The 12,234-nt window shown below is 44.2% G+C and overlaps 1 protein-coding gene across 1 annotated transcript in view; it reads left to right on the top strand.

Moving 5' to 3' along the window:
- The window catches only part of TNFRSF19 (TNF receptor superfamily member 19), a 93,762-nt gene extending 83,513 nt beyond the window's left edge, over nucleotides 1-10,249 (top strand). The window contains exons 8-10 of the mRNA XM_039255529.1: nucleotides 1,640-1,742; nucleotides 2,288-2,693; nucleotides 7,302-10,249. Of these exons, the coding sequence (XP_039111460.1) occupies nucleotides 1,640-1,742; nucleotides 2,288-2,693; nucleotides 7,302-7,304 (512 nt within the window). The 3' untranslated portion in view covers nucleotides 7,305-10,249. The remainder of the gene's footprint in view (nucleotides 1-1,639; nucleotides 1,743-2,287; nucleotides 2,694-7,301) is intronic.
- Nucleotides 10,250-12,234: the final 1,985 nt, after the last annotated feature.

Genomic DNA, 12,234 nt, shown 5'->3' with positions numbered 1-12,234 from the left:
GATGCAGGTATGCGAGGTGGCACCTGCACGAGAGAGATTTAGGCAAAGGTGTGTGGGTGCCGTCCTGCTTCACGCTGGTTTACAGTTGCACATCAGTGCTTACCATTCGTTTTAAAAAAGGAAATACTAATTTCATAACATGTTTTTCTTTTTATAAAAGATCATTTCTCATGAAAACTTTGGAAACCTCTACAAAAAGGTGTAGACATATATGTAAATATTTAATTTCTTCACATCTTTTTTGCCATTGATGTGCATGTCTTTATTTTTGTATGCTTTGGTATGTTTACGGTTCTATAAAAATCAGGTTATATATGTAGGTAACTATAGAGAGAGAAGTCTAGAAGACTGTTCACCAAATGTTGACAGAGTTCATTTCTAGTTTATAGGATTGGGATATATATATATATATATATATATATATATGTAAGTTTCTTATCTAATCCCACTCTTCTTAAAATTTTTTCTCTTTGGTGCACCTGGGTCACTCAGTCAGTTGACCTGACTTTGGCTCAGGTCATGATCTCATGGTCGTAGCATCTAGCCCCCCATCAGGCTCTGTGCTGAGCATGGAGCCTGCTTAAGATTCTCTCTCTCCTCTCTCTCTCTCTCTCTCTCTCTCTCTCTCAGGGCACCTGGGTGGTTCAATTGGTTAAATGTCCAACTTTGGCTCAGGTCATGATCTTGAGGCTCATGGGTTTGAGCCCCGTGTTAGGCTCTGTGCTGACAGCTCGGAGCCTGGAACCTGCTTTAGCTTCTGTGTCTCCCTCTCTCTCTCTGCCCCTTCCCTACTTGTGCTGTGTCTGTCTCTTAAAAATAAATAAGCATTTAAAAATAAAAGATTTTCTTTCTCTCCCCCGTCTCCCTTACTTGCGCTCTATCTAAAATGAAGAAAAAAATTTTTTCTTCAGTAAACTCATATCATCTTTGTAACAAAAAATATATGCTGCCTCAGTGAATGGTATGGTTTATGAAGCTGTGTGCATACATCTAGTTATTCCTTATGTTATATTCCTAGCAGTAAAAAAATTGTGTGTGTGTGTGTGTGTGTGTGTGTGTGTGTGTGTGGTGTGTGGTGTGTGTGTGAGTCAGAGAGCTGTGCTCTGGTCCCACACCACTAGGCCACTCAGCAGAAACGTGCTGCTATTTTGCCATCACGCGAGCCTCATTCCATCGCCCCTCTCGCCAGCTGTGTTACCTTTCATTACGATTTTTACTGTGGTAAAATATATGGAACATAAAATGCATCATTTTAACATGGCTTAAGTGTTGAGTTCAGCAGCACTAAGGACCCTCCCACTGTGTGCCAGCACCACCTCCAGAACCCCTTCACCTTCCCAAACTGAAACCCTGTCCCCATTGACCACAGTGCTGCCCACCTCCACCCCAGGCACCCCCACCCCCATTCGATTTCCGGTCTCTCTGGATTTGACCGCTCTAGGTGCTTCATAGAAGTGCTTCATCATTTTTGTAGGGTAACAAAAGAGAGAGAGAATTAAACCTCATATTTCCCTTCCCCCAAAAAGTCGTCCAAGGGAGGGGGGAATGGCTAAATTTTCCACAGCAACCTTGAACTGGTCCTAAAGAGGAAGTTCCCAGAAGAAAGCCTTGTGCTTCACCCCTCTGCTGGCTTCCCTAGGGCCGGTCCACCTGATTCCGTCCCTGTGCTGTGACCAGGCCTGCAGCATCGACCGGGTGACCCTCGGTTGTAGAGTTCATTCCAAGACCGCTCTTCAGGACAGGTAACTCGGTGCTTTTAACCCATGTGGTTTTTTACTCCCTTGTGCAAATATGCCTTCTGCTAGCTCGCCAGTTTTCATGTGAAACTATGAGAGATCATTTTATAAAGATTACTATTGACCTTCTGGATATCAGAGAGGGACAAATCTTTGGCAAGAGATAAGTAAGTCTTTCAAGGTCACTGATACCCTGTGCGGCACTCTTTATACTTTATGCTCCATTAATTTTGTTTCCCGTATCTGACACATTGTCATCCAGAAGTAATTCTTAGCATGTCATCTACTCATAGAATTTTAGAATGGCCACTAAGAAACTCAGTTAAGACCAGGAAACCGTATTTTAGACATCGGGTTAAGCACAACTGTCTTGACTAGAAGTAGGTGTAAGACTGCAGTTGTAAAGTAAGTAGGTTGAGGCAAGTTTATAACAAAGAAAGCACTAGAATTCTGACATTATCAGTTGCTGTTCCATCTAGATGGAGCATCGCTTTGTAGTGGTGTTGCGCCTCCCTGTAGATGAGTTACGGATCTTTTGAATGTGTGTTCAGACACGCAGGTCCAGTGGGGGAGACCATGCCCACGTTCTTCGGGTCCCTTTCAAGGTCCGTCTGTGGGGAGTTTTCAGATGCCTGGCCTCTGATGCAAAACCCCATCTGTGGTGACGACCTCTCCTTTTGTGACTCTTACCCTGAACTCACCAGTGAAGACATTCGTCCCCTCGACCCTGAAGACCAAAGCTCATCCTCCTCGGATTCAAACGGCAGTCGGGATTTGGTCGGTGGGGCTGTACCCATTCAAGGTTGTTCTGGAAACTCGACAGGAGCCCCTGATCTCTCTGGACCGAACGCCTCCCCGACAGAACCAGCGCCCACTCAGGACGCACCAAGTGCCACAAGCCAGCTGCGTCGGGAGGGTGGCGACATCAGCGGCCTGAGCCCTCAGACGTCCCTCCAGGTAAGGCGGCGGCTGGCCTCAGCCAGGCCGCAGCACTGACTCGTGCCAGACCCGCGGGGTGGAATTCCTCTCACCCTGGAATGTGGGGGGCCCATCTTTCGTAAGTTCTTGTTCTTGTGTGTTTGGAGAATACATTTGAAATTGGATTTCAAGAGTCTTTTTTGAACCAACAGCTACTCGATAAGGTCATAATGAGCAGCTGCGTTCTTTTACTCTTCGCAAATCCAACTACTGAGCACAGCACCACCCCCGCCCCCCGGCCCCGCAGTCCATTCCTGGTTGAGAGAGATGAGTGAGTGTCGGGAACATCTTGTAAACAATCCCTCACCTTCATTTTCCCTGTGATGTTTTATGCCCAGGACTTAAATGCACCTCATTCACTGTCAAGTGAATGGGAATTCAGATCTCTCAAAGCTTCTCCTTTCCCTCTCCCTCTTACTGTTGTTTTCGAGATGGCTCTGCTCTGACTGATCAGGTTGGTTGGAAATTGATTGTCGGTGGTGATCTGGCTTCAAATACTAAGAACCTTCTAGAAAAAAGGGTTTAGGGGCGCCTGGGTGGCTTAGTTGGTTAAGCGTCCGACTTTCGCTTAGGTCATGATCTCGCGGTTCATGGGTTCGGGCCCCGCGTCAGGCTCTGTGCTGACTGCCAGCTCAGAGCCTGGAGCCTGTTTCAGTCTGTGACTCCCTCTCTCTCTGACCCTCCTCTGCTCATGCTGTCTCTGTCTCTCTCTCTCTCTCCTAGAAATAAAATAAAACATTTAAAAAAAAAAAAAGGGTTTAAAATCAGGTTGGTGGGCAGATGGCGACTGCAAGGAGATGGGGATTCTGGGCACACAGCACAGCTGGAGATAGAGAAGCATCAGGGACCCCTGGGCACCACCTCTGGGCACCACCTCTGCCTTCCCCTCCGGAGAGGATGCTGCCTTTCCTGCGTGTGACTTGATGTCCACAAGCGTTTCCCTAACGTAAGCACCTGTACTGTCAGAATACAGTCTTTTGGAAAAATGATACCAGTCTTCGATATAGAAGGGCAGAATGACAGCCCCAGGGGGCCCCCGGGCCCCACACGGCCCCGCCTGCACACTGCCCTGCTGCGTGCCTGTGATCCACAGAAGTGCCTCTTTCCCACGTGGTGACGTGACCCTGTACAGTTATGTTAGATGCAGCCCAAAGCCAGAGTGTGCCTAGAGATGTGTTCCTTTTAAGAGCAGTGCGTAGGTTATATGTTGATCTATATCTGTAATACTTTTTTTCCTGAACTACCAAAAAATTCTATGGAGAATCTACAGGGAATTCTATGCAGAAAACACTGTGGTTTTTCTCCAAATAAAGGACATACAGAAGAGATAAGGGAGGAAAAGCAAACAAATTAGGCATTTAAAATGTAAAATACATACCCCTGTGGCTGACAAAGAGTGTTTATTGACCTTGTTCTTTGGAGCCATGGCATCATTTTTATGGCTTCCGTGATAATCCTAAGAAAAGACTTCAGGGTTAGCCAGGGTGCGTAGGTCTCAAGAACAGACCTTGGCTCACAAGCCTTCGGGGCTGTGCACACCCAGCTGCCCAGAGGAGGGAATGGGTGGAGAAGCAGAGAACCGCCTGGAGAAAGAGACCCCACCCCTTGAGCAACCAACCCCAACTTCCCAGGCTGATGCCCTTGCCAAGTACCCTAAAAGAAAAGCCTTGGGATTCTTAACACTAAAATTACAAGATATTGAAGTTTCTTTTATAGCAAGTCAATTGGTTTTCATCATACACGTGGCTTGTACTGCCTTCACAAAGGTCTGCTACTTTTTCCCACATATCTGTTGTCAGGGGCCAGACCGAGTAGCTAGATTTGTGCTCCCGGTGAGTATCCAGGGTTTTTCAGAGTATTGTCAGCAAACAGAATTCCTGCTCAGCATAATTGTGTAGCTCATGCCCAATTGTGTGATGTAAATTCCAAGACTGAGGACTAAGCATTTTCATGCCAAGTCATATCAGAACCAAGGCATTCTCTATCTTTTTATGATTATATTGTGGGGGCAGAGGGGGATCCTGGTAAGCATTATCATCACAGCTATGTGAGTGTAAAATAGTTTAGTGTAGACGATTGATATATGTAATGGCATTAACTCTTTTCAAAGACAGTTGTCAAGATAATCATGACCTACATAAAGATAATTTCAACCCAAATTATTTATGAAAAGAAAGTCATAATTACATATAAAATGAGTGAGAAAATGTTACATTCAAGTTGCACGATGTAATTTAGTGATGAAAGGTTTCTATTAGCTTTCTAAGATGTGTGATCCCTTTTTGGATGATTTGGTAAATATAACGAGACATTCTGAATCCAAGAAAGGAATCGTTAAAATGTGAATCATTTCAATTTTCTCCCTATAACTAAAAACAACAATCACATTTTGAGCCCATTTTAAGAGATAATCTTTTCCAGGTTCTGGAAAGAACTTTGTCTTTGGTCGCACTTACTGAATGTGTGGCACTTAGTGAGTGAACCTTAATCTTCAGAAAGTAACCAGAGGGGCACCTGGGTGGCTCAGTCGATTAAGTGTCCAACTTCAGCTCAGGTCATGATCTCATGGTTCGTGAGTTCAAGCCCCACGTTAGGCTCTGTGCTGACGGCTCAGAGCTTGGAGCCTGTTTCAGTTTCTGTCTCCCTCTCTCTCTGACCTTCCCCTGCTTGTGCTTTGTCTTTCTGTCTCTCTCAAAAATAAACATTAAAAAAAAAAAAAAAGCAGCCAGAGACAACTGCACACCTTTGGGAGATTAACCCTCTTCTTTGCTTCAAGGGTCGACCAAGTGTTTTAGCTCAACTAGTTCTGTTTTTGTTCAATCCATTAGATGCCAGAAGGCAATTCAGATTTCCTCATAACAGGCTGATTCTCCGAGGTAGGGAACATACTTACTTCACATAAAGAATTTTCTTTCAGCAGCTTGGGATTTTGAACCCAAGGACTTCCGGTCCCTTGAGTTTGTGTTTGCTCAGCCTGATGACGGGCTCCTTCGTAATTCAGCAAAGCATGGCATTCCTGTTTGAAAACCACGTAAGGGCAGCTGCAGATACTACTAGCTATTACCAGCGATTTCTTTCTATGTCTTTTCAATGGAACTTGAAATTCCTACCCAGGCTTTCACTCATATTTTCAGGTTTTTAACCTCAATTCTCCCCTTTCATTCAGCTTTACTGAGATGTAACTGACACTTGACACTGTGTAAGTTGAGACCTGCGATGTGATGATTAGATACACGTCTGTACCGCAGAATGCACAGTGGCACTTCTGTCTTTACTCGGTGTGAGGCTCACATTGCTAAGGCTGATGCATTTGTTTCCAAAACCTGTATTTTTACACAGTAGTTCTCTTGTGGTTGGTTGAAGACCACCCAGAATCTGATGATGATAGTTATGGTACAGGATAAAGTCAATAGGTGTGAGAACCTTTTTGAGCTTCAATGACTCAATTCTAATTAAATTTTCCCTATACACACCTCCCCAGAAAGGAACAGACTAAGATATTTGGCCGTCAATTGCTCAGATACCTGGGAGCATGAGACCAGGCTGTTTACCTGCCGGAAGAGCTTTTCTTTTTGGTGATGTTTTTAGCCATCATTGGAAATGTCAACATAAAATAATAGAAGAAATGGTTTAAAAAAATGATATCACCTGGAGTCTGGTTGCCCAATTTTTTAAACTCTAATTTTTTCCATATTGGCAAAATGAAGAACATTTGTCCTTTCATAATAGTGCCAGTGTGGTTATTACTGTCATATTAACTGATCAATATATTTGATGGGATTATATTACTTAGAGCTCCTTCAGAAGTTTCTATACCTAGTTACTCACCTTCAACCTAGGGGGAAAAATGTTTTCCTGTAAACTTACCCGATATGTCATCAATGCCAAATTAGTGGTGAATAAGTGAATGAAAGGCTTTATTCACCTGCAGTAATGTGCAGTTGGCCGATGCCTCTAGAAGTCAGGCTGTTGCCCTTCTGTGATAAGGGAAAGATCTGAGGGTGCCACTTTGCTGAGGACATCTGCCCACAGAAGAGTGCGAGCCTTCCAGGAAGATCATTAGACGAGAAATCCTTCCAAACTATCTCTTTCTCCAGTGTTTTAGCAGAAGTTTCAAATGCAAAGAATAAGAATGTCACTGTTCAGTAATCATCCGTGTTCTTTTAAAGAAGGGACGAAAGGATCCTAACATCTTTATCTACAAATGCTTTACAAGAATGCAACACAGAAATAACCCTTTACGTGTTTGAATGGGGTCGGAAATCAGCAAAAGAATCTTGCGTTAATACATGTTGTTCGCTGTGCATCACATTATTGTCTCTGCAGTGTTTTCTGCAAATACTGAGGGACCGTGAGTGGTTATAAAATCTTTTACTTTATTCTCAGAATACGTGGGTACCTGGGTATTCAAACATCATTAATGAGCCGCTTGTCTGCATGTTATTAAATTCATGTGTACTACTAGTTAAAAGTCACATACAATAATTTTTAATGATTACAGCTGAGCACCTTTTGCTCGTGAGGTAGTTTTTCAAGCTTTCCTTGTTGCTGTTTTAGGAAGCTTAAAGTACTTTCTTCTTTCTGCAGTAGAAGAATATGGATGGGACCCAGCAGGCACTTAACTCCTCCGCTTGGGCTTATGGGCTGAGCACAGTCTGGACCTCGCATGGCTTCTGGGGGGAAAGAAAATAAATCTGTACCAAACCGATGGCATTTTAAGCCTTTCAACCAGTTGCTTCTGAGCCAGACCAGCTGTAAGCTGAAACGTCAAGGAATAACAAGAAAAGACTCCAGGCATTCATGATACCCTGCATCTTTCCTAAACAAGAAGCTCGTACGCCACAAGCGTGACTTCAAAGACTGATGGGTTGGGTTTGCAGCCTACGAGATTATGAGCATATAACAAGAAACAGAAGTGCATTCGTGTGTATTTTCATGGCGAGTGTGGTTCTCACCAGACTGAAGACCCAGGGTATAGGTTTTCATTGACATTTTCTTTCCAGAAATAATTTCACATAGCTGATTATCCCCTTAAAAGTCAACGTCAGAAGAGTTTCCTTACTTTTTATGTCAAAGGGTTCAAAACTGAACGTTTCTATTTGACGAAGCTCACGTTTTCATCATCTGATTGGCTTAGGAGGCGAGAATCGACCCCACACTGCCTGCCTAAATCGTGGGTTTGTTAGGTGAAGTTAACTGGCCTGACTAGGAATGGGAGGAGAGCACGTCTCTTCTGGAATCGACACTTGTAAACCTCAGCCACTGGTCCCGGGAACCCTGCTGGACCCCGTGACATGAGGGGCCCAGGCTGGGAAAGTGGTGGGGGAGAAAGCCGCCCGCCACCCTGCCCTAAAAACCACTTACCACACACACCCTAGAAACCTATATACACTGATGAACGCATTTCTGTGAAAATCAGTTGATCATGAAGCATGTGTTCCTTCTGTCCCTGTGACTGGGCTTGGGAGACCCGGAAGTTGTCCTGTATAGAAAAGTGGTATTTATAAAGATAATGGTTCTTTTTTTCCCTTCTCACCCTCCACCCCCAACGTCCTGCCTCTGACAACCACCAGTCTGTTCTCTGTACCTGTGAGTTTGGTTTTGGTTTTTGTTTGTTTGTTTTGCATCGTATCTTACACTAAGGGCTTTAGAAATACACCATACCCGGCTCCCCTGCTACTAAGATGTACCACCAAGCATGTAGTCTTATGAGACTGCACTACATATTAGGACAAAAAGAAAATGCACAATCTGTAGACAGCATGTAGGCAAACAGTTCATAACTGCCCTCAGGTCGTCCCGCCAAGTACCACAGGGTTCCCTCCGACCATGTACAGTTCGTGTGCACCGTGGTCTCCTCTCTTAGCCAGTGATGCCGCATTTAAGTGCTTCATTCCAGCGCCCCATGCCTTACCCACTTGGTAGGTACACACCAGAATTATGTCTACAGCTCAGACAGAAATGAACCCAGTTCAGTCATGACCAGGGGATGGCTCATTTGCTCTTAATCTTTATGCCCTGGAGAGGAATTACTAGGGTAGGATTTATTTGTTTCCTACTTGAACCTACATGATCAGATCTGACCTTTGTCTTTTCACTGATTACTGTTGGCTCTGTCACACTTGGACTTAGAAATGGAACATCGTTGCGTGTGAGTGCGCTAACATTCTTTGTTTCACAGTTGCCCCACCCAAATCAGTGTCTTTTACCTAACATTGAAACCGAACTTAAAAAACAAAACAAAACTGTCTTTCTCAGGACCTTGTTATTTATTAAAACCATGCTTTCCGCTCTTTGCAAGATATTAGGGGAATCTGCTGAGCCCTTGTCCTTGTGGCTGGGCCAGCGTTCTAATGTGTGGATTCTCGTGACCTCGGTTTCTTTATCCAAAAGAGGAAATTGGAGTATTCTCAGGGTAACCCATAGTCTCCTGTGTCTGTTTAATACCCAGTCATAAATGATTGGCTTTTCTTCTTTTCCTTTTTTTTTTTTTTTAGCATTACCCGATAGTTTTTCAAGTGTGATAACTCACCAGCTCTTATGAGAGCTGCCTTTAGGAAAGTCATGTAAAAGGTTTAGGATTTGACCACAAGATGTCCGTGCAAATGCACACTAGGGTTTCCTTGAGTGGCTTCCCTGTAACTCACATATGGGTGCCATTGTTTGCAATCCAGTCGTTTTGTTTTGACAGGGGGATGATCAAAGTAGGTCAGGGCTGTGCTCCTTCTGGTGACCTGAATATAGTTTCCACATGTAGAAACCCTCCTCAACTTCAAAGAGAGATAGTTGCTGGAGAGAAGCCTGGATCGATGGGAACGGGACTGTGGCCCCCACACCCTGACACATCACTTGATCAGTAGAGAAATGCTTAGGGTTGAAAGACAATTTCATGTGATGCTGCATTTGAAAAAAAAATCCAGGGTTATTTTATCAGGATGAAGACCGCTTATCACCATGGACTACGGAAACACACGATAATGTATACTTTGGGTAAAACACTTGAGAGGAAAATCCCATCTGTGTTTCCCACAGGCGGAATACCCCTGCAGCACCCACACGGACTGTACCTTCTGGGGTGCGGGTGCTGGGACATCTTTACTGGGTATTAAGAAAGCTGGGAGAGAGATTGGTATGACTTCTAACATCGCAGAAACCCACCAACAAGAATGAGATGAGGATTTGGGGACTGACCATGTAAAGGCATGGGTTTTCTCATTTTGTGTATATGGAATATACTTTTCCAGTATAGATTTTTCTACTCTAGATAAAGTGGTCCTGTTGTTGTTACCTAGTTGAGCTCTATTGCCTGTGCTAGTAAAAAAAAAAAAAAAAAAAGAAAAAGAAAAAAGAAAAAAAGAAACGAAAAAGGAAAACAGCCCCTCATTGCTTGAAGGTTGCCAGCTTGAATCAGTTTAGATTTCATCATTACTGTTTTGCATACTGGAATTTATAGATTTGTAAATTTTCATTTTCTGACATGAATAGTTTTGTAATGGCCTTTTTTATATGTGAATAAAATTGTTATCTGGTGTTCATTCATACTTACATGTCCAGTTAAAAAAAAAATGACTGGTGATGGGAATGCAGATTTGCTTTCCTCTCTTGCTCCCCAGATGGGGGTCTCCCCAAGTTCTGATCCTTCCAACGTGACCCTCTTTAGCCCCTCAAATGTTATGAGGGAGATTTGAAATCCTTCCTGGTGACCTCATTGCATTTCTCAGGCATGTCCAGCTACTGACGAATTCTCTGAGTTATTTGAGAACCTTTGGCATCAAGATTTTACTATGATCTCTTCTTTCTCCTCCTTCATTTCCTGACATAAAGAAGGAAAAAACAAAGGCGACGTCTTATATTCCTTCCTTCCAGAGGTCAGTAGGGTGTTTTCCTGCAGAGGAGTGGACTAACTCCCACAGAGCAACACGGGTCACTGGAGGAGTTCTTTTTTTTTCCTTCCCAGCTTCTGCCCTTCCTTCCCTTCAGTAAAGCTTTTAAAGCTATTATTAGATTTTGAGAGAGGGCTTTAAACTTCCTGGGAAAAAAGTAGGTTATTTTGAAGTGACGCCATATTCTCTCAGCTGGTTTTTCTGTGGCGTTCAATGACACTAAGGATCCCCTGAGGGAAGGAAATTCGCATCTTTCCCTCTTCCACACCTTGGCTCACGTACACCTTTCCTGTGTCCGTGCATACGGGTTGGGCTTGTGGGTGCCATTAGCACTCCGAGAAAACGGACTCAAAGCTTGTGAGGTTCTAACACAAGGTGTGAAGTATTCTATCGTCACACAAACATCTTATTTTCGCCACTATAATGAAGGTCTCCTTGCAGCTGTCAGTCAGCTGGCTGAATTTGTGTGTCCCATTTTAACTTGAGAAAGTGTTGTCTGATTTTCTTAAAAAGGGGTTTGGTGGCGGCAGCTTGGACCTATCATTCAGTCAGGTTGAAACTAAACAACACTGACAATTCCCAAAACCTTCCATAATCCCTCAGAAATTTCTGTATGATCTAGGAAGTGATTCTAGACTTGTAGTTATACAGAATCAAGTCAACAGCGCACGGTCACGGTGGTTACGTCACAGCCCGGCCAGAGGAAGGTCGCAGGGCTTCTGCAGAGATCAGGCAGAGCAGGGTCCCGACTGTCCATGATCCGCCAGGGGCATTTGAATCAGGGTGAGTTATGGCTGCTTTCAAATTAGCCTCCAGAAGACTTGAATTTTAGTATATGTGCTGCCGAAGCGAGCACCAGAAGACTTGAATTTTAGAAGCCACTTTCTCTGGAACCGTGGGTGGGCTTCCGAAGCGGGTTTCGATCATTTGTCTCCAAAGACAGGATTTTGTCTTTTGCTCTTAATTTCTAATGGCATCAACTCTTCCTACTTAAGACAGAAAAGGCTGGCATTCTGTCAGTTTTGTTTGGCGTTGAATTGAGCCGGCAGGACTCTGCAGAGGGATTTTCCTCACCTGGGTTGGCTATTTACAGTCAACAGAAGATCTAACAGAACAGTCCATCGGCAAGCCTTGAATAGCAGGTGAGAGCAGCAGCCTGCCTCGCGGCCAGGCACACGTCACCCCCTCAGTGCATCAGAGACAACGGTTCCCCTTGAAGGCCTAAACACAAATTTAGCTCCTCTCAGAAGCCTCAATCTGAGAAGACCCTGTTTCCTACGTCAGTCCTTCCTTCCTTCATCCATCAGTATACACGTGTATACAGTAGTGGCACTGAGTATATGCTGGGCTGCAAATGCAATGCCAGAGTTGAAGCAAGCAAGGAATTATGAGGGAGACGAACCTTTTAAGTACTTATAAGATAGGTCTTTATTGTAAAGACATAAATGCAAATTCTTCGGGGGGGGGAACAGTGACATCAGGGAAAGTCCGGATTCTCTCGTCATCGAGGCCACCTGGTCCTGTTCTGACTTCAAGGCAGACAGTGCTGAACCTGAGATCAATGCTGAGGACTTGGCCAAACCACCTGCTAACCTCAAACTCGGAGTCCTTGAGAAGACCTAGGTCGGGGCTGACGA

This window comes from Hyaena hyaena, unplaced genomic scaffold, assembly GCF_003009895.1.
Source record: "Hyaena hyaena isolate Hyena2069 unplaced genomic scaffold, ASM300989v1 scaffold_11, whole genome shotgun sequence".
Classification (NCBI taxonomy): Eukaryota; Metazoa; Chordata; class Mammalia; order Carnivora; family Hyaenidae; genus Hyaena; species Hyaena hyaena.
This window is presented reverse-complemented; position numbering and strand designations above follow the sequence as displayed.